A 22,404-nucleotide genomic window follows, 5' to 3' on the forward strand; every position below is an offset into this window, starting at 1 on the left:
CGTGGCAGCTCACTAAAACAGCAAGAGTAGTATTTGATGCTTATATCTAGAGGATATTGTCTTGCCATTGGGTTAGTCCTATGATTTATACCAACACAAAAAGGCTATGGTAGCAAGTTCTACATTCTTAGAGATTTCAAATTACCTGAATTTTCCATATTCGTAGCTACATTCCAGTAAGAATAGTTCTAGAAATAACAAATGTATTCTAAAGCAGTTAGTTGAAGGGGAGGATTGTGGATAAAACCATTTTTAGCTAGCATAGCCAGTCTGCTGTGAGAGAGAGTGGAGAAAGGAGCAATGGACAAGTGCTCCGATCAATCTCATTTGACCCCCAATGTCTGACCATCAGCCCTCCTCATGACATTGGGTCTCTGCAGTCAGATTTGTTAATGCTTCTCAATAATTAGTCTGTGATTAAAAACTACATCTAAGTCTAAAACAAACTATTCACTAAACAAAGACTAGCCTTAACCTTGGGGTTTTGAACCTCTCTAGCAGTCTTGTGAAACTATGGCTCCCTTCTCAGAATACTTTTGAAGAGATAAAATATATAGGGATGCAAATGAACCCAGTTACATAGAAACAGTCAAACTTTTAAAAATTTTTGTGATATAATATAAAGATTAAAGAAATAAGATCTATCAGTAGATCTAATAACTACCATAATTTCAAAGTAGTGATGAGAGTAAAAGGTATTTCAAGAGATCTATAACATCTATAATGTGATATGAAACTATCTGTGATTTCTGTTCACAATATTTTGGGTACTGCTAATACTAGTGTGGTTTGTTGCATAAATTCATAAAGAAAATATTCAATTACACTTTGAAATTAGTACAAATAAAGATGGAATTTTTCCCCCATCCAGGTTCCTCAATTCCTAAATTTTGCTCACTGAAGCACACACACTTTATAATTTGTGAATACAGATTGTATTATTCTCAAAGATAATTTTAATGTGAATAACAGCAGAGATTTTGCCTTCACAAATATGAGTTTAACATGAGTCCTCCAGCCTCTTAAACAGAACTGTAATATAAGGGAAAATATGTTGGCCTCATCTAGTAACAAACTGTGTGCTCAAATTAGAGACACATGAGAGTCAGGTCTCCAGTTATAATTTAAGTTGATTCTTCAAGACAGGCTTCACAGAATTTGACCCATGACAGTACTCCCAAGATCCTGCTTCACATTACCCTTATCTTAAAGCCAGAGTTCCCTGATCAAAGATCATTTTGGTTTTTTTTTAAAAAGCCCTTTAACCTAGTTTTAATAAAACAGAACTAGTAACAGAAACATCCCTAATTAGATTCTGGAGAGGAAGTAGGGAACCACCTTGAGCCAGAGAACAAAAATTATCCCTTAAGGACTTTATTTTGGACTTCTCATACAGAGTGATCATGTGGAAGAAGTAGATAAATATGTAATATTTAGTAATTTGATCAAGTTACATGAGCAGTCTTTAGTATTAATAATTACACTACTTTTTAGGAAATATAAGTGTCATTGTCATAGCTCTCTCTCAATTTCCTATAGGTAGTGCTTCCAATTAAAATTTCAAAAAACGTATTTTTCGACAGTATAGCTCCATCATTGCCAAGTGTCATCATACTAAAACAATTAATAGGATTCTCTTTTATCTAAGGCTTTTTAAATGTGAGTTCATTCCCTGCCCACCCACCCTCACTTACACAAACATTACCCAATAAATGGATAAATAACCTAAGGCTTCCAAGTATCTCAGTGGGCTTTTATACTTGCAGATCTAATCCAAGATTTGAATACTCTGACCTACTTGCCCAGAGCTATGTATGCTCTTAAAATTAATACCTGGAAATTGTGTTATTTAGGATCTGCCAATTACCAAGATCCCCCTAAGTAATTTTTTACTAATCAGCTTGATTTCCTTAAATAAAGCATATGGAGTAAATATCCATCATAAAACTATTAGGAAATGTCTGAAATGCTGTTAGATTCGATGGAACCATTCAGTTAAGAAAATAAAAAAACAAATTAAGCGGGCTGTCTTAAAATTACACACTCAAAAAAAAAAGTACACTGGGAATGAACCGTTTTGTAAATTTCATTCTCTCCAAATACTTTTGTAGTTTACAGTGATGTTTGACTGTTGATGTTGTATTAGTTCCTTGAAGCCTTCTTCATTTTGATCTTCGTTTGTATCGAATGACGGGGTTTTCAGGGGTGTGAATCATGGTTGTATAATTCACAGTGGGAAAATATCCATCAATGAGATCAAATTCATATAAACGAAGCATAGTGGACCAAATTGTCTTAATTTGAACATACGCAAAATTCTCCCCAATACAACGATGACGCCCTGTTAAAAAAGAAAGAAGTTTTCATAAGAATCAATTGAAATTCTTTCTCACTTCTTTTAGCCTGGAGTAATAAAACTTGTTTATCTACAGTTTAGGTGAACAGCAGATATACAGATATTTGTAGTAAAAAGATGACATTCTTTTCACATAAAAGAAGAATGTAAATAGTTAATAAAAATCCCAGGAGATTTTCAATGTCTGTTTTTAGGGGAAAGAGCACTTGGGTAATTCTGTAATGACTTTTCTAATTACTTTTTTCTTTCTTTTTTTAAGCTTGGCCCTGAGCTAACATCTGTTGCCAATCTTCCTCTTTTTTTTTCCTTTTTTCTCCCCAAAGCCCCCAGTACATGGTTGTACATCCTAGTTGTAAGTCATTCTAGCTCCTCTATGTGGGATGCTGCCGCGGCATGGCTTGATGAGCAGTGTATAGGTCCACACCCAGGATCTGAACTGGCAAACCCCAGGCAGCCAAAGTGGAGCACGCAAACTTAACCACTTAGCCACTGGGCCAGCCCCCTCCAATTACTTTTTTTGAATTTGGTATCTACCTACCTTAAATATATGTAAGGTTCAAAACAAATGAGAGTAATCTAGTTTAGGAATACACTATTTTTAGCCTCCATGCCAAGAGAACCCTAGTTAAAAATCAATATGAAACTTCCAATCAAAACTTTAATGCCATTACAAAGATAATAAAAAGGGATTTAATAAACCTAAAATAGCAACACATACTGAGATCAAAATTTAAAAGCTCATATACACAAGCTGATTCTAACATGCATATAGAAATACAAAGGACCTAGGATATCGAAAGCAATCTTGAAAAAGAACTAAGTTGTAGGACTTAAACCGACTTCAAATCTGACTTTAGTACTAACGGTACAGCAAATTTGTGATAGTGTGATTTGTAGTAAGAAATATATATTTGGTCTTCCTCCCACTCTTGGCACAGAGCTCAACCTGTGGTATTTCTTAATCCTTAACCCTTGGTATTTCTTAAGTGAAAAGAGCAATAAAGGTGAAAGAAGCAAGGAGCCTTTTGTTATTCATAACAAGCTCCTTTCAACCACACTTGAGGTTGTTAATGAGGTGACTTTTGGAAAGCCCCCTCATAATGGGAGCTGGTTACCAAGGGAACCAACCATATGATTAGGAGGTTGAAACTTTCAGCCCCACCCCCGGACCTCCATCAGGGAGAGGGGCTGGAGGTTGAATTAACCACCAACGACCAATGATTTAGTCAATCATGACTATGTAATGAAGCCTCCACAAAAATCCCTAAAGTACTGGGAAAGGGAGGGCCAGTGATCAGAGAGCTTCCAGGCTGGTGCACACGTGGAGGAGCTCAGACAGTGGCATACCCAGAGACAGCTGCATCCATTCCCCCATATGCATCTCTCTTCAATCAAGCTTTTCCTAAATTGTATCCTTTTATAATAAAGCAGTAATCCAGTAAGTAGTAATCTGGTTTTGGAGTTGTGTGAGCCATTCTAACAAATCTGAGAACCCCAAAAATGGGATCAAGAGAACTTCCAATTTATAGCCCGTTGTAACAGGCGACAACCAGGACTTGGCAGTTGGTGTCAGAAGTGGCAGGGGAACAGTCTCATAGGACTAAACCTTTAACCAATAAATGGGGTCTGCACTAACCCAGATGTCAGAATTCAGTTGGTGGCTGCAGAGAATTGGTATGGGAAAAATAACCCCACATTTGGTGATCGGAAATGTCAAAACTGTTCTGAGTGAGGGTATAGAGTAGAGAAGAAAGTTTGTTCCTTTCACAGCAGCCAAGACAGTGTGGTACTGCATAAGGATCAACAAATAGATCAATGGAACAGGGCTCTTCAAACATACTTTTATGGTTAGTTATCAACAAAGGCGCTAAATAAAATAAGCCAATGAAGAAAAGAAAGTCTTTTCAACACATGGTGATGGAATAACTGGATATCTTTTTGGGAAAAAAACAAAATTCAATTTCTAGCTCACACTATACTCAAAAACTAACTGAAGATAGATCGTAGACCTAAACATAAATGCTAAAATCATCAAATTTTAACAGAGAAGAACAGGAGGATATCTTCACGACTTAGGGGTAGGCAAAGGGTTTCAGACAGGATCAGAAAGCAATAACCATTTAAAAAACTGATAAATTAGATATGACAGGTTATTGATTTGTCAAAACTCAATGTTGACTTAAGATTTGAGCATTTCATTATAAAATTTTGCATGAAAACTAAACAAATACTGAACTTAATTATATGCTTGTGAAAAATTTAGAAGTATTCTGATGTGTGCAATTTACTTTGAAATGCATCTAAAAAGTAAATGGATTGATGGATAGATGGATACGTGATAAAACAAGTAAAGTAAATGTTAATGGCAGAATCTCAAAATGGGTATATGAGTAAAATTCTTGTGACTTTGCTTTGAAATTTTCCTTATTAAATGGGAGAAATTTAGTAATAGAGAATATAGAAAACAATTGTTTTTTAAAAAGGTCATATATAAAACCTAGAAAGAGAGACAAACTTCATAAAAAATGGTATCAAAAATATTTAAGCCAGAACTAACACCATCCAACCTCTCCTGCCTACTAAAAGCCCACTGAGTAGTAAGCTCAATAACAAAAGATGACTTTTCAGGGAACAGAAAAAGAACAGGCCAAATTATTGGAATTGAAAAAAACCCCACTAAGCCTTGGTTTTCATTTCTGAAAAGTGAATAAAACGGCCCCTTCCTCATAGTGTGGCTGTGGGGATTAAATGGAGAAAAAATTAACATAAAATGCTTAGCACAGTGCTTGCATTGCCAATAACTGCACTAACTTCTGGAAGCCACATTTAAGAGGGGCATTTACACACTGTTCCATATTCTAATACAACAACTAAGGAGAGGCTTGGTTTACTTACAGGAAGATTTGTCAAAAGGTTATTTTTAATAGCAACAAACTAGAAGGATCCTAACTATGAATCAACAGAAGAATGGATAATATTATATTTTGTGAGCCATCAGAATTTATGAAAATGAATAAACTACGTGCTGTATGCACCAACACAGAAACAGCACAATTACAAAGTACAAGAATGATTGAAGAAATTGGAGTTATTTAATATGTTTGTATAGGGTAGAAGAATATCCCCCCAAAATTCATGTCCACCTAGAATTTCAGAATGTAACCTGATTTGGAAATAAGTCTTTGCAGATATAATTAATTAAAATAAGGTCATACTGGGTTGGGGTGAGCCCTAAATCCAATGACTGGTATGCTTAAAAGAAAGCCATGTGAAGACCCAGAGACACCCACAGGGAAGAAGGCCATGCGAAGATGGAGGCAGTGACTGGAGTGAGGCAGCTACGGGCCCGGAATGCCAAAGATTGCCAAGAGTCACCGGAAGCTAGGAAGAGGGAAGAAGACCCTGCCAAAACCTTGATTCTTCAGACTTCCAGCCTCCAGAACTGAGAATAAATGTCTATTGTTTTAAGTCACCCGGGCTGTGGTAGTTACAGCAGCCCTAGGAAACTAACACAACAACAAAAGAAAGATTTGAGGGAACATTTACATTCAAATGGCTCAGAGGTATATAATACAGCTCAGAGACCGCAATTAGGGCTAACTGTAAATGGGATGTTAAAAGGCAATAGATTGAAGCTTTAATGTTTCTAAAAATGAGAGCTGTCCAAAAATGAAATAAGCTGCCACAGAAGCTAACTGAGCACCTCATTACCTGAAAAGTTCAAGTGGAAGCCAGATAATGACCAATTTAGAAATGATTCCTCTTTTGGGCAGAATCTGGGCTACAGTCCCCACCAACTGTTTGAACAATCCAGGACTTTTACATGTTATGTTATATCATATAAAATATTACTAAATTTGTTTATTAAATAAAGTTATTAAGATCAGAAGTTCCCAAAGGACTTTACACTTTCCTTTATATGTGGGAAAAGAGTGACCAATGACAAAAAAGTCAGGTCACTTAAATGATCTCTTGGGAAAGACTAAATAAGAAGTTACAGAATATAGTTTAATCTGTACAGAATACCAATGAATAGAGAAATTATTCAAGGAACAAGGCGGGCCGGCCCCGTGGCTCAGTGGTTAAGTTGGCACGCTCCACTTTCGCAGCCCAGGGCTTTGCCGGTTTGGATCCTGGGCACGGACATGGCACTGCTCGGACATGGCACCCCTCATTAGGTCATGCTGAGGTGGCATCCCACATGTCACAACTAGAAGGACCCACAACTAAAAAAAGATATATACAACTGTGTACTGGGAGGATTCGGGGGCGGGGAGCGGTGGACGAGAGAAGAAGATTGGCAACAGTTGTTAGCTCAGGTGCCAATCTTTAGAAAAAATAAATAAAGGAACAAGGGTCTGCCAACATTACTTTAGGATCTTAATTGAAATGCATAGATTTACAAACCTATGCACAAACTGCCCAAATTTAAAGACTATTTTATAATAAGGATATAGAGAACCAAAAAGTTGACTATAATCCAGAAAAGCTTCATTTTAAAAAGCATGCCTCTGTTCTTTTCTGAAATGCTGATAATCTGTTCATAATCTGTTATATTTAGCCTGAAATAATTACCTGAATGGTGTACTAACTCCAGTCGTTCTTTAAAACAGAATTCACAGAGAGCTTTAAATAATATTATAAGGGAAAACAGGGTAGACTATAAAAATTTGATCTGATAAAACTAGATAGGTTAAAAGGTAACAGGATTACAAAAGGATTTACAGAACTACTTCCTTTAGTACAAATGAAGTATTTTTTCCAACTTGCAAAGATTATACTCCTACAAATGTCTGCAGGAATATCCCTCTGAAGAAAGGAAAAGATATTTGAAAATAAAATTCACGTTGATTATTTTGACAGGCACAACCATGTTATCAGAACAAACATTTCAAATGTAAAATCTAATCTCACCAGCTCCAAATGGCACATAGGCAAACTTCTCTCCTGATGCTGGATTGTCCTGTAAGTAGCGATCAGGATTAAAGTCCAGACGTTCTACCCATGAGTCTCTAAGTCTTTGATTGACAGTGGGAGAAACACACACCTGATGTCCTGGAGGAATGGTATACCCAGCCACAGTCTACAAATGAAAGCAACACATTTCATGACATAATACAAAAAATATTCTACCGAATTGTCAGTTCATTGTGTAATAAAGCATTAATATACATGAGGTATACATACATTTATAAAATAGCTAGATGATAGGCCAACTAAAAGTACACTTCCATACTGGTAGAATTTTTTACAACAAAACATATGTATTTTTAAAACCAAGAAAAAAACATACTTTCATTTAAAAAGCCCTAATTGTTAAATAAAAATGCAGGGAACAGATTAGTATGTATACTGTCTGCAATTATGTAAAAATATTTACATATTTTGAATATGTAAAATTGAAAATTATGTAGAAGTGACTATTATTCTGCTTTTTTAATTTAAAAAATTCTCTTTGATGTTATAATATTTATTTTTGATTAATAAAAACTGGGGGCATAAAAGTGGAGATCTAGCCAAAAGACTTACTTGAGGCGTTTTGGCCAGTCTCATCATGGTCATTATAGGAGGTCGAAGTCTTAATGTTTCTTTTATACAGCGATCAAGTAAACTTAGATCCTTGAGCTAAATAAGAGAAAACATTTCCTGAGTTTTTACAAATATTTAACATACTTCAACAGTATACAAAATTATTTTAACTTCTGGGTTATTACAAAATAGCTTATATTCTGGGTAGAAGTACAGGGGTAACTGGTTCAGGGTAGCTGGGATTATCTTGTTTTATTACTGTCCGTGGTCAACAAAGGAAAAGAGGGCAAGATAACAGTCATACTGGCAACCACCCTGAAGAATGGTTTGGTAAAGACCTGCAAAAAATTCACTCATCTAAAAAATGAAAACATTAGCAAAAATCATCAATGTCAATTTTTTCAAAACCTTTACACAAATGTTTAGAGCAGCATTATTCATCATAGCCAAAAGAGAGAGTGAACCCAAACATCCATGAACTGATGAATGGATAAACAAATGTGGTATATCCATATCATGGAATATTACTTGGCAATAAAAAAAGACTGAAGTACTGATACATGCCACAGCATGGACTAACCTTGAAAGCATGCTAAGTGAAAGAAGCCAGTCACAAAAGACCACATATTGTATGATTCCATTCATATGAAATGTCCAGAATAGACAAATCCATAAAGACAAAAAGATCAGTGGTTGCCAGGGGCAAGGGGCAGGTGAAGTGGAGCGTGACTGCTAATGGGTACTGGCTCTCTTTTGAAAGTGATATAAATGTTCTAAAATTAAACTGTAATGATGGTTTCACAACTCTGAATATGTTAAAAAACCAGTAAATTATACACTTTAAATGGATGGATTTTATAGTATGTGAATTATACATCAATTAAGCTATTACATAAAAAGTTTCTAAAATCAAGAATGGAGAGACATCACTACTGACCTTACAAAAGTAAAAAGGATTATTAAGAGAATACTATAACAATTGTATGCCAACAAATTAGGAAGCCTGGATGAAATGGACAAATTCCTAGAAAGGTACTACCAAAACTGACTCAAGAAGAAATAGCACCATGAATAGACCTATTAACAAGTAAAGAGCCTGAATTAGTAATCAAAAAAACTTCCCACATAGAAAAGCACAGACCTGGACTATAATTAGTTTTCGGGTGGTGAACATGATGTAATCTACACAGAATTCAAAATATATTATGATGTACATCCGAAAATAAATAAGTGAAGGAAAAAAAAAAGCACAGACCTGTCTTTACTAGTGAATTCTACCACACATATAAGAAAGAATTAACACCAATCCTTTAAAAGCTCTTCCAAAAAAATAAGAGGAGAGAACATTTCCAAACTCATTCCATGAGATCAGCATTACAGTCATGTAACACATAATTATGTTCTGGTCAAGGATGGTCCCCTAAGAGGAGTACCATACAGCCTAAGTGTGTAGTAAGCTATACCATCTGGTTTGTTAACTACACTCTATGATGTTCGCACAAAGATGAAACCACCTAACAATGTATTTCTCAGAACATACCTCCATTGTTAAGCAATGTGTGACTTTACTTGGATACCAAAACCTGTCAAATACATCACAATAAAACTACAGACCATTACCCTTTATGTATATAGATGCAAAAATCCTCAAGAAAATACTAGCAAAACAAATCCAGCATTAAAGACATTTCAGGGAGGGCTATAGGGAATTTTCTAAAAATAAAGAAGCTAATCAATTTAATCTGTAGTATACAGAAAATCTCAAATTGTCCCCTTTAAAAATTAGCCACAGATACTCAAAGTCATAAGGCAGCAATGAAACCGAAAATCCAACAAACCTGATCATAAGTTAAAGGAGGCAGATCCTCTCCACAGACTGTTTTCTGTTCTAAATAACATTTTTCTTGAAGTGTTTTGTCTCTGGCCAAAAAGAAGCCCATCCAGGCACTGGTAGTGGAGGATGTGTGCTGCCCTGCCAAAAGCAGCCCAATAAGCATGCCTGCTACTTCATCATCTGTCAAAGGACGCCCATCCCTACGAATGAACCACACACACAAATGTAACATTCGGCAGACACATTTCATGCCTCAATTTTTAAATAAAGGGTCACGATGAATAAATTTTTCAGGTATAACAGTCTCTTGCATTTGCCCATCACAAGTCAGAAATTTTTTCTCCATTAGGGAAAAGGGACCAAGAGAAAATATGATTTTGATTACAAAAGACTTCACTGCAGTTTATTATCAAACTTTTCACCAGGTGCAGTCCCTGGGATTCTAGTAAGGCACAGGATCCCAATAATTTATGTCTCATCCATTTAAAAAGTCCAAAGGTCATAGCTACTAATTTTGCCAGCATCATTACTTTTTAACTGGACATATTTCTTAACTATGTTTTAATGTGTGATTTCCTGCTCCAGCTTAATACAGATCTGAACAGCTCTTACTTGTAAGTGGACTCTAGTAAAGTTTGAAGAATGTCATTCATTTTTTCTTCTGACTGTCGGCGGTTCTGGATTGCCTTATAGAAAATATTCTTGATTTCTCGATGAGCCCTGTCTCTGCGTCTGTAATCCAAGGTGAAAATAACTTGAAAAAATAAAGCAGTACTTTCTGGCATCAAATTAATTTTGAAAATAACCAGAACATAGCTTAAAGCAACCTTATTTAACTAACTTTAATGACTCTAAAATAACTGACAAAACTCAGAACCAAGAGAAAAAAAGCCACATAAATCTTATATTGTTAGGAATTTCTAGGATCCTTAAGGGCAAGAAAAGTGTTCTAACATATATATCCCTGATTCTTAACACACTACCTGTGTTCTAACTAAGGGTCTAAAACAAGACTCAAATGATTATTCCTTTAGAATCATTTTCCAGTTTAACAGAAAGTAGAATACTGTTTTAAATTAACATGACATTCTGATTTTAACCAAATTAATTCTTGAAGCAGACAAAAAGTTACTCTGGTTCTTCTACAGGATTTAGGATTTGAATAAACCTAGGATTTATTTAGGATTATCTAAATCTAGGATTTAGAATATGACTATAGCATATAGAATTTGATTCTACTTATCATTTTCTAAGACAACATAATTTTATAGGGGGTAAAAATATTAGTAGAGTCAGCAAACGAATTTCAACTCTCAAAATTTCACCTTTAAAAGTAGTGTGATCACCAGGTAACAGGGACCGTAAGTGTTTTACATGAATTACCCGCTTTGACCTCCTGTGAGGTCGATACTATTATCCTCAATTTACAGGTAACTGTGAGATCACATAGCCAGTGAGCAGTGGAGCTGAAATTTAAAACCAAGCAATCTGATTACCTAGCCCCCTCTTAATCAAGACTTCTAATAAAAACTGCTGCCCTGCTTCATTTTTAAGACTGTTACTTAGGATCAACCTAGATAACGTGGGCAGAAAGGAAGATGTTGAAGTCTAACAGTATGAACACCACAGAGCCAGGAAAACATAAGGCCTGTTTAAGAAAGTGAATGGAATAATTTGATTAAATCAGTTGATTCAGGTAAGACAGAGAAAGACTGGGCAAGAGTGTGAAAGGCCTATCATACCAAGCTCAGAAATTTCTGACTTCATCCAGGAGAAAGGGAAGGTGGAAATAGGCCCAATGCCAATTTACAGAGAATCCACTATAGGCCAAGGGCTGTACTGGATGCTCTAATGTTATGATGGAAAGCATTCTGAAAACTGCAAAGCTCCTTACAAATATAAGGTACTATGAGTTCCAAAGACTCCAGAGAACCTCTCTTGCCTTTTGCTTTTACTCCCACCCCTCTTTATTCTCTAACTAGACAGAAGTGGCAGAAATGGAAGGAAAAAGGAGTACCAATTTAACTCCTCCCCATCTCTCACCTGAACAGAAATGAATCAACAAAGGTACAGAAAGCCTACTGACATGCTATACGTCAAGTCCTTTAGGCAATATTTCCTTGTATCACAGATAAGTCCCTGTCTGTAAGGAAATCACAGTACAGTTGTCAAGGAGACAAAAGAAAAAACTGAAGAAAGGCACTAATACTTCAAAACAGAAATTCCACAATATACTACAAAGCAGTCAAATACTTTCAAACAAGTGCTGAGAGGGCTCTATCACTTTTAGGTAGAGTTCAGAGACTTTCCTGAGTACAAAGAATAGGAGATAAATAGGTTTTAAACTATTAGAGCAGATAACAAATTACATTTTTAATAGACTGAAACTTACCTTAAATGACTTCACTATATAAAGAAAACCTGTCTTGAATTCTTAGAGAAGAATGGCAGCTCATAATCTCCCCAAATTTGTTTGTTATATGTTTAACTTTTATCTTTGTTAACATAAAGCATACCAACTCTACCAACCAACACTCGAAATTTGACTGAGTTAAATAACCAAGTGTAGTTTCTTTATGCATACCTGAAACTAGGCAAAGGGAGCCAACCTGGCAACAGCCAGGCTGCGTGGCTAAAACCTCCATCCAAATCTGCATACAGTTGTGCCACCTTCTCATTGAGTTGACTTCTGATTTCCTTTCCATGTAAACAATGGCTAGCTGTTAAAATTATGAGCTCAGAAAGAGCTTCAAACAAATCTAGAAGGAAAAAGTTCATTCCCATTACTATTGCCAAAACTTCTTTTGAAATGTTGTTTTCTTAGAGATATAAAAGTATTGTGATGGAAAACTGAGAATAAAAATTTAACTCAAGAACCAACAAGATCCTATCCATACCATCCAAAAAAAGCCTATAGACAGACATGTGGCTAGAACAGAGAGAAGCAAGAAACCAAATGACAGGAAGCACCCCACCCCTCCGGACAGCCAAAATAGATGCCATAAAAGCATCTCTAAAGCTCATGCACGAGCCCTTCACCTTGAAAAGATAAAATGAAGATAAAATGGATGTGGTTGTCTGAGGTCCAGGTCACAGTATAACAAAAGCAGCAAAAAGGTTATTTAGTGTATATGAGGACAACAATGAGGTGCTTCCCAAGGAACAGCGGTCCAGAGACTGAAGGATGGATTATTGCCCAGGTCAAAGTGGGAAGGTCAGGACTGAAATTGAAGTCTTGACCATATATAAAAGAAAACTGTAACTAATCACCAATTGCTATATCTCAACACTGGAGACAGAAGCATCAGGCAAGCACATTTGTATCACACGTAAAAGTCATAAAAATTATCCAATCAATGCCCTGTTCTTTAATTCCATGTTTACCAAATGAACTTCCAATTATCATTGGCTTTCCAATGAGATTTACCAATAAAAAAGTTCAGCAAATATTCTGGTGTTCTTGGTGCTATAATTATGTCTCACTTGTATTTATTAAGTTGGCAATCTAGTTTATACATCAGCTTCTTGTATGGTTAGAAACATATCACATCAACTTTAGCTGTATTAAAAATAAAGTCAAGTTTCTGGACCTTTTATAGAAGCTAAAGACCAGACGCAGAACATGGTGACCTACAGAGGTCTTCCTGCCCTGGAGGTAGATGTTGCTTCCTGCTAGTGGTAGGGCAAGTGCCTCTCAAGACAACACATACTACAGTCCAAGAGAAAGAGTGGATTCACAGCAATATCCAAGAAGATCAAATTACATTCAATATACTCTCTATATAATGCAAGAAAGCATATAATATGTTTTAAGAGATTTCTATTGGAAATAGCTAAAATCAAACTTTTGGTGGTGGAGTAAGCTTATCTATTTAAATTTACTTTGTTCATGGAATAAATCATTCCCATACAATATTAGATAAATAAGGTATTACATATAAAATTATATTGTTTAGACTCTTACTTGCCCATTGGGGATAAAAAAATAAATTATTTATTACCTTTTATTCTTGTTTTTTTTTTTAAGATTGGCACCTGAGCTAACATCTGTTGCCAATCTCTTTTTTTTCTTCTTCTTCTCCCCAAAGCCCCCCAGTACATAGTTGTATATTCTAGTTGTGAGTGCCTCGGGTTGTGTCATGTGGGACGCCGCCTCAGCATGGCTTGAGCGGTGCCGTGTCTGTGCCCAGGACCCAAACCAGTGAAACCCCGGGCCACTGAAGCAGAGTGTGCAAATTCAACCACTCAGCCACGGGGCCGGCTCCTATTTTATTATCTTAAAATGACCTTGCAAAAGTTTTACATTCAGTTTATTTCAAAATTTAATCATGAATCATTTTTATATTATTTGTACAAATGAGCTAAATATTATGCATGTTAATTAACCCACTTTAAAGTTTTGCTAAGTGAGCAGAAATAATCACTTCCTCTCAGGTCTTTTTAACTCCATGTAATCATAATATGTTCCTTCCATTAACCCAAGATGTTCTTATATATGCTGTAGTTTTTTATATACACTCACACATATTCTTAGATTTCAAGTCTTAGAAAAGTAGAAATATTAGGACAAATGCAAACCCAAAACATTTTGCTTACTTTTTTCTCCACCTTCTCCCCAACTTTGAAAGTACTCCTTTGTTTCTTTTTCAATTATAGAAACATGCTGTCTAAAGTTGGCTATGTTAAGGCCACTTTTTAATATTTTCTTCTGCTCCAAGAAAACCTTCAAAAAATTAAGGGTATACAGCATTAAAACACAATTTTGTTTTATCACAAGATCCACTCGGGTTAATATAACTCTAATACTCAAAGAAAACAACTTCTGAAAAATTGAAAATAAAAATAGTAAAAGCATTTTTTTAAACTATACCATATATAGAAACTTAGAGCATTTATGTATATGTGTAGAAGACACCTGCTCTGCTGGCCCTAGACAAATGAGAAATTAGAAATCGTACCTCCTGCCTTCCTTCCTATACACGCTTTTCCCACTCGGGTTAATATAACTCTAATACTCAAAGAAAACAACTTCTGAAAAATTGAAAATAAAAATAGTAAAAGCATTTTTTTAAACTATACCATATATAGAAACTTAGAGCATTTATGTATATGTGTAGAAGACACCTGCTCTGCTGGCCCTAGACAAATGGGAAATTAGAAATCGTACCTCCTGCCTTCCTTCCTATACACGCTTTTCCCACTCCTGACTTCAGGGCTCCCTTTTCCTATTTTGGTTATCTCCTAGTCTTCCAACCCAACCCAGAGGCCAATACAATCTCCAAAGGTCCACTATGCTTTGATGATGATATCCTCCTCCACATATGCTCCTATTCTCAAAACAAGTATCATTCCTCAGTGACACCATCTTCCAGAAGTTTAATTAGAATATAATATAATCTGAATAAAATAAATTCACACTAAGACAACTGATAGTTTTAACCCTTTAAGGCATTTCTATTTTAAGAATCTGATAAGCTGTGTGAAAAAAACATCTATCTCATTAAAAGAATTTCCCAGGACTCTTGTTTTTGGCCTTGAGGAGAGCCGTTCATTCCCACACAGCTCCCCCATCCCCAGAAACAACACAATGTCAACTCTTTAACTGCTATACTAGGACACCAGGTACTGTATGTACATGCACAGCCAGAGCCCATGCCAAGCAGTTTGGCCAATTATCTGATTTGTGTTTTACATCAACTTGCAGCACTTCAATATTTGACTTCAGAGAAAAAGAGATCACATAAACTTCTAAAGCCGGCAATCTCTAGCTCAAAAGAGCTGTTATGCTAGAATTTTAGGCAGAAGGGGGAAGGCAGGAGGCCATTCCAATAAAATAATGGGATTTTTCCTGTTACCCATGCAAATCAAATTCCAGTAAGTTAAGGTATCATTGGTTCTATTTGTGTACAGGAAGCCCTTTAAAGTTGCTAAGCCCATGCCAGCAACTTATGAAACAAAATACCCATTCTTTGTCCTTCACCAATGGCTTTTCTTCTTTTAAATGTGTCATGATTCTTCAGATTTTTGAACCAAGGAATAAATTATTTCCACATTTTAAATGTATAATATTACACAACTAGCTATAACTATTATAGCATAGATTTGTCTTTCTTCAAGATAACAGTGTCACCTACCGGATTAGGTACATCATATGCAACTCCCTTCCCAAACACAGGTGTTGTCAGACGACTGTAGACATCTTCTGCATTCAGGTCTTCATTTTTACTATTAAAAAGCAGTGCAGCTGCATCACTCCCCAGAAGGTAAGTAAATGTCTTGCCCACCATGGTAAAACTAAATACAGGTCCATACTAAAGAGAAAAAAGGACCCATAGTTTTGTTACCAAAAAATATGTAGCATTAAGACACTAATTTATTAAATCACAAAACATTATTGAAAATTAAAACATTCATAAGCTTCAATGCAATTCTTAGTCATTGTGAGTGGGAAAGTAAGCCAACCACAGGAACATGAAAGGATTGTTAAACAGTGGTTTAAAGTTCATTTAAGGTAGGCAGTCAGGAAATTAGGAAGGAACCAATGTGGTATAAGGAAGGAGAAAATGACTAACATGCTCCCTCCAAGGCTGGGGTTTCACCAGGTAAGAACGATGAAGATCAGGGGGCAAGGAAATTTAAGGTATTGGCAAGAGTGTAACTGAAATGATAGACCATGATCCCAAAGTGGAAAAGGAAGGAAAGTAAAGAAAGAAGGCTGATAGATCAGGAGAAAGTAAATGGATAGTAGACTGGAACATCTAATGAGGTCAAAGAATGGCTATAAATGGAAGGAGGCACATAGGCAAACCAGGAGAAGTAGTTGTGGTCAAAAAATACAGTGTCTAAATTAATAAAGAGGTGAAACAGTTAAGGGTGACAAGTCCAAAGTGGGACTGTGGAGTAAATGGCTGAATTGCATGGGAAAGCTCATTGGAGAGGAGAGGGGCAAAGATCTGAGTGGCCACAGGGTCAGGTAGATCATCCAAGTGGAAGTGAAGTCAAATGTGTACAGCAAGCTAGAAAATTCCACAGATAAAAGGTTAAGAAAAAGAAGGGTCAATTAGTATCAATTTTAACTACGATCAGTGAATACAAAATTTAGGCCAGTGGTTTTTGGTTTTTTTGTTTTTTTCTTTTAAAGATTTTATTTTTCTTTTTTCTCCCCAAGGCCCCCCACTACATAGTTGTATATTTTTAGATATGGGTCCTTCTAGTCGTGGCATGTGGGACGCAGCCTCAACATGGCCTGATGAGCGGTGCCAGGTCTGCACCCAGGATCTGAAGCAGCAAAACCCTGGGCCACCGAAGCGGAGCACGCCAACTTAACTACTCGGCCACGGGGCCAGCCCAGGCCAGTGGTTTTTAAACCACACTTGCCAGAACTACAGGTTTCCTCAGTGGTATCTCAGAGATCACTCCATGGCATGGGAGAAGATTTAAGAGGGCCTCCAAGGCCTCTCCAGCTCTTAAACCTGAGCAGCTCTAATGTTATGTTTCCTATACTGGGATAAGCATAAGATTACAATTGTTTTTAATGTTCTGCCATTTAAAAGAAGTCTGAAAAGCACTGATTTCTTTTCCTCCAATCATTTGGAAGACTTACCTTGTCATATGCATTTTCGAGGAATTCAACTGGACTTTTCCCAAATGCTATGGCATGTCCAAGGAATGGAACTGGAGAGGAAATATATGGCGGACTTTTCTGCAAGAGAAAACAAAATAACTTTCAGTTCGCATTTCATTTTATGAAAGAAAACCAGTTTGGTTTCATAACCAAACAAATGAAATTTGCCATTTGCCATTTTGGTAACTAAAAAGTTACCATAGTAAAAAGAATAGAAACTCAAAACATCATAAGATAAATGATTAGACAAACACAAAGACATTTTTAATGGGAACACTGTCCAGAATACGTCCAGTATTTTTGATGGCTCTAGACAACTTTCCTAACCAAGAGTAGCCAAAAAACAGAGGAAAGTCAAACTATAGTTCCTTCACCACTTACTTCTACTACCACCCACAATTTTAGCCCCAGAATCTTACCTAAAGAAGGTACAGAAAAAAGACAAAAAGTAACTTGAAGTATAGAAAGACAGGAAATGTTTAAGAAGCTACAATTCATCAGTAAACAGAACACATCCCATGCTTCTTCACTGCAAATGAACGTTATTGTTGTCAGTACCCTTGAGTGCTTTATGACTCCTAGTGACCCTGTGCACAGTGGAGTGGAGCCCTGCCCGGTCTTTTTGTGCCATCCTCTCACCTTCCGGCGCTGTATCAGACAATGCTCTGCTGCTATTCTGAGGCTTTTCACGGCCAATTTTTCAGAAGTGGTTGACCAGATCCTTCTTCCTAATCTGTCTTAGTCTGGAAGCTCTGCTGAAACCTGTCCACCATGGGTGACCCTGCTGGTGTTTGAAATACCAGTGGCATAGCTTTCAGCACCACAGCCACCACAGTATATATAACAACCGACAGAGGGCACGAGTGGTGTGTTCCCTGACAGGGAAAGGAAGCCGGGCGCACCCTGGGCGCAGCAACGAGAGCACTGAATCTTTACCACTAGACCACCAGGGCTAGCTGCAAATGAATGAGATTCACTGATTTTAAAGAGAGTAGATCTGCTCTAGCAGAAACTCTAGCAAGCCATAAAAAGTACTTTAGATGCCCCAAAATGAGACTGGCAGATTGCAACATTTAGTCTCCTGGAAATCAAACTGCAATGATGAAAAAGGATAACACTCCTCTAATCTTGGCGGTCTCAAATAGTAAGAACCATTACAAACTCACTCTTCAGATAATAGTTAAGTACAATAATAAATACTAAAGCTAGCTGCGTCTTTCCAAAGACAAATATCACTTCCTCAAAAATCCCGTGTGTAGGAAAAATAACTGCCTCGTGCCTGTTATGGTTCAAACAAAAATAATTTTTAAAACTACTTGGTCAATAGTTTGTACATTCCATGGTCAGTAAAAGGATAGTGCATAGTTTTAGAAGCTACTTGGTGTGGATGGTTAAGGATGCATTCACCAAATATACTAGGGAAATATGAAGCTAGTGGTCAATAAAGACACTAAACTAGAGAAACTGATATTTTATTAGCACCATAGGAAGGTCCCTACAACACTCCAGTTCTCTCCCACTCCACCAAACTGAACACATCCCCCTTCATACTGATCTAAATAGCCATGAGGGACAATGCCACAGCCCACAGGACACTGAACCACACAATGGCCACTAGGATGACGGCCACGAGGGCTGCAGCTGCCAACAGCATCGCCACCAGGGGCCCCACCACGCCGGAAACACCCCTATGGCTACGAGTACGCCACCAGGGCGTTTAGGGCCACAGCCAGGGCCAAAGTTGCCCCTCCGGCCACGGCCTTTAGGGCCACCAGTGCCGCGGCCAACTCAGCCATCACTACGACCACCGGCAAGCACGACCCCGGCCAGGACCAGACACGCGGCCACCATCAGAATCGAGATCGCCATCAGAGGCCCCTGCACCAACGCCAGCAAGACCAAGGCAATCGTAACCGCCAGCGCCACCAGTAGCTGTGTCGCGCTCACCCCTCACCCCAGTCGCCGGTGCACCCGCCGCCTCCCCAGTAGCGGTCCTCGCTAGCCCTCCGGCCGCCTAGTTCGCCGCGTCCTCCGCCGGGAGCCCCAGGGGTGCACGTACCGTATCGGCGGGCAGCGGGGCCAAGTGGCCGACGGCGAGGCGGAACAGGTAGACCAGGCAGAGCGTGAAGGCGCAGGCGATCAGCAGCAAGGACAGGAGGCTGCCGCCAGTCACCTGCTCCATCGCCTGTACCAGCACCGACCCGCTCGCCTGCAGTAAGCCCAGCAACACCATCCTAGCCGCCACTTCAGTTCGCCGGAGACGCTGGAGGTCGAGGTGGCCGCCGCTCCTCCGAACCGATGAAGCGAGAGAAACCGGCAGATGGGCGTCGGGAGGCGACCCTGGCCTCCAGGTCTACTACTAAACCCAGCCCCACCCCCTGCTCCCTGCTCCCTCGCGCTCCACCCAGTGCGTCACAGAAGGGGTGGGGCCTGCCGCTGGCCACGCCCCCTACCGGGACATGCTAACGCCGAGGTCTCCTTTCGCCGGGGAGAGAGAAGCAGCAGCTGCAGCTGTGGCCCAGGTGGTCCAGAGATGGAAGAGAACGTGGCTGAGGAGATCACGCCCTGAGAGTCGCGGGAACCCCGGGCCTCTGTGCCCCAGGGGCGGGGTACCCCGCCGCGGCATCGGGAGGGGCAGAGCGGAGGGATCTCAGGGGCAGGGTTGCGGCGCGACTGGCGGCGGCGGCGGCGCGCTCTGATTGCACCGCGCGCGTGAGGTGATGTCGGCTTATAGCGCGTCAGGCGAGTGGTGGTTGGAGCGCCGCCCCTGCCACGGCGCGCGCCCTGCTGCGCCGGACCTTGCTCTAACCCCAGAGTCGCGGGAAGGGGGATGGTGAAAGTCGCCCTCTGCACCCTGAAGGGTGGAAGGGTGAGGTCAGTCCCATCCCACCCCAATTAAAACCAGTTGGACAAGTATTAATATACGGCCATAAAGGTAACAAATCTTAGTTGTTAGGTATGCTGGATTACAGGAAACAGGTTTTCCGATAAATTTACATATTATAGGCCATGGAGACCTATTTGAGGCCACATTCCCCAAGAAGGCCACTTATTCTGGCCCATTAGCGGCCCGAAAGATTTTAAAGTGGGGGTTCAGTCCTACAGCTGCAGTCAGCCTGAGCTCATCCGCGCCTGTGGTTTCAAATAAGCATGTAGATAAACTGACTACCAAATTTAATCCTCTCCTAGATCGCTGTCGCGAGCTCCTGACCACATGCATTCATTTATTCAACCAACATTAAGAGCTAGGTATTGGGCTAGGCGTGGGGGTACAGCACGCCTGAGAAACCCGCAAGGCCCCGGGGAAAGAGCAGGAATATCCAACTGCTGCTGACTCCCCTCCCTAGAGCTGTGACGTTCATCTCACGGTCAGTAAGTCTAAGACTAAACTCGTTATCTCCTCCCACCCCTCTGCCACCCTGCCGCTCCTGTCATGCCTGAGTAGGAAGGGCACCACTATCCACCCCATTGCCCTCCTCCTTCCTGCCTCACGTCTAATCAGTCACCAAATCCTCTAATCCCACCACCTTAAAAGTTTCTCCATTCTTATTGCCAGTACCTTGGTGCAGGCCCTCATCATTGCCACAGCGGTATCCTACCTGATCTCTGCTTCCTTGCTTGTCTTCATGTCCCCTCCACACTGCTGCCTTTTCTTGCATCAATAAAGCTGTGTTGTAATCACCTCCATAGGTTTCTTCTATTAAAGTGCGCTTGAGAATAGGGATCATGTCTTAATTGTTTTTATAATCTGTGTTTATCCTGATAGCTACACAGCAGTTCTCAAAGTATAGTCCATCGTCCTGTGAGGATCCCCAGAACTCTTTCAGGGTGTCTGCAAAGTCAAAGCTTTTTGTAATAATACTGGCATTTGCTTTTTACTGCTAGAATTTGCACTGATGGTGTAAAAATCAATAGTAAATTAAACTTGTGGTGCCTTAGAACAAATCAAAGGCAGCGGCACCAAACTCCAGTAGTCATTATTCTTCACTGCCATGCACTTGCAGTAGAAAAAAATTCCGTTTCACTTAAGAATGTCTTTGATGAAATTGCGAACATTAATTTTATTAAAGTTCAACCTTGCATACATGTATTTTTAACTAGCTGCTTTTTCACAGAATAGCACGTTTGCTTGAAAGAACAAGTAACAAATTTTGGTCATTCAGATTTGGGTACAGTCATGTGCCGCATAATGATGTTTCGGTCAACAATGAACCATGTATACAATGGTGGTCCCATAAGATTAGTCCTGGATCACCTAGGTGTGTAGTAGGCTATACTGTCTGGGTTTGTGTAAGTACTGTTGGGGAGGAAGAAGTTTTCCTCTGTCCTTCTAGGTTCTTCTGGCTGGTCTAAGGATTAAATTGACATGAGACAGAGTAACAGGAGAAAAACAAACAAAAGTTTAGTAACGTATACATGAGAGAAACCGGGAAAACCGAGTAACTCACCAAAATGGCCCAAGTCCTCACTTTAAATATCGTCCTCAGCTAAAGACAAAAGAAGATGTTGGGGTGGGGAGAGTCAAGGACTTACTTCAAAGGAAAGGAAGGCAATTCACAGGTAGGTGAAAAGGAGCAAACCTTTGGAAAACAAGTGTTTTCCACAGAGAACAGAAGAACACAAAGGGGAGCCCAACAAACAGGCTTTTCTAGGTTTCTCCCTGTCTTCCACCTACGTCGTGTTATGATAAGGTGATTGCTCAATTCCTGAGACACATTTTTTAATCTGAATTTCTTTTAGGCAGTTATGGGGGAGGTAACAGGAAAAACTTTCTGAGTCTTTTGTTTCTTAAAAATAGTCAGCCTAAAATAATCTTCAAAGAGACACATTTTGGGATGGCAAATTTTGTTCCCTTTCAGTATACTCTATAATGTTTGCAAGATGATGAAATTGCTTAGCAATTCATTTCTCAAAATGTATCCCTATCTTTAAGCAATGCATGACTGTATTTGAGAGATATTTTCTTGAAAATGAAATCAGATGCATGGGTAAAACATCCATTCAAAGTCCAAGTTAGACCAGTAGATTTTCATGTAACAGAGTACAAAAAGTTCATTGATA

General features: G+C 38.9%; 1 protein-coding gene across 1 annotated transcript; it reads right to left on the minus strand.

Annotated features, from left to right (window-relative positions):
* Nucleotides 1-1,358: 1,358 nt before the first annotated feature.
* Nucleotides 1,359-20,951, minus strand: CYP51A1 (cytochrome P450 family 51 subfamily A member 1). The gene is made up of 10 exons (XM_005609213.4): nt 19,403-20,951; nt 17,323-17,421; nt 15,854-16,030; nt 14,316-14,442; nt 12,304-12,478; nt 10,332-10,451; nt 9,724-9,919; nt 7,886-7,981; nt 7,271-7,439; nt 1,359-2,341 (listed from the first exon to the last, which is right to left on the minus strand). Exons 1-10 carry the CDS (start codon nt 19,574-19,576, stop codon nt 2,163-2,165), a joined length of 1,512 nt encoding a protein of 503 aa, XP_005609270.1. The 5' UTR covers nt 19,577-20,951; the 3' UTR covers nt 1,359-2,162.
* Nucleotides 20,952-22,404: the final 1,453 nt, after the last annotated feature.

Source organism: Equus caballus, chromosome 4 (genome assembly GCF_041296265.1).
Source record: "Equus caballus isolate H_3958 breed thoroughbred chromosome 4, TB-T2T, whole genome shotgun sequence".
Taxonomy (NCBI): domain Eukaryota; kingdom Metazoa; phylum Chordata; class Mammalia; order Perissodactyla; family Equidae; genus Equus; species Equus caballus.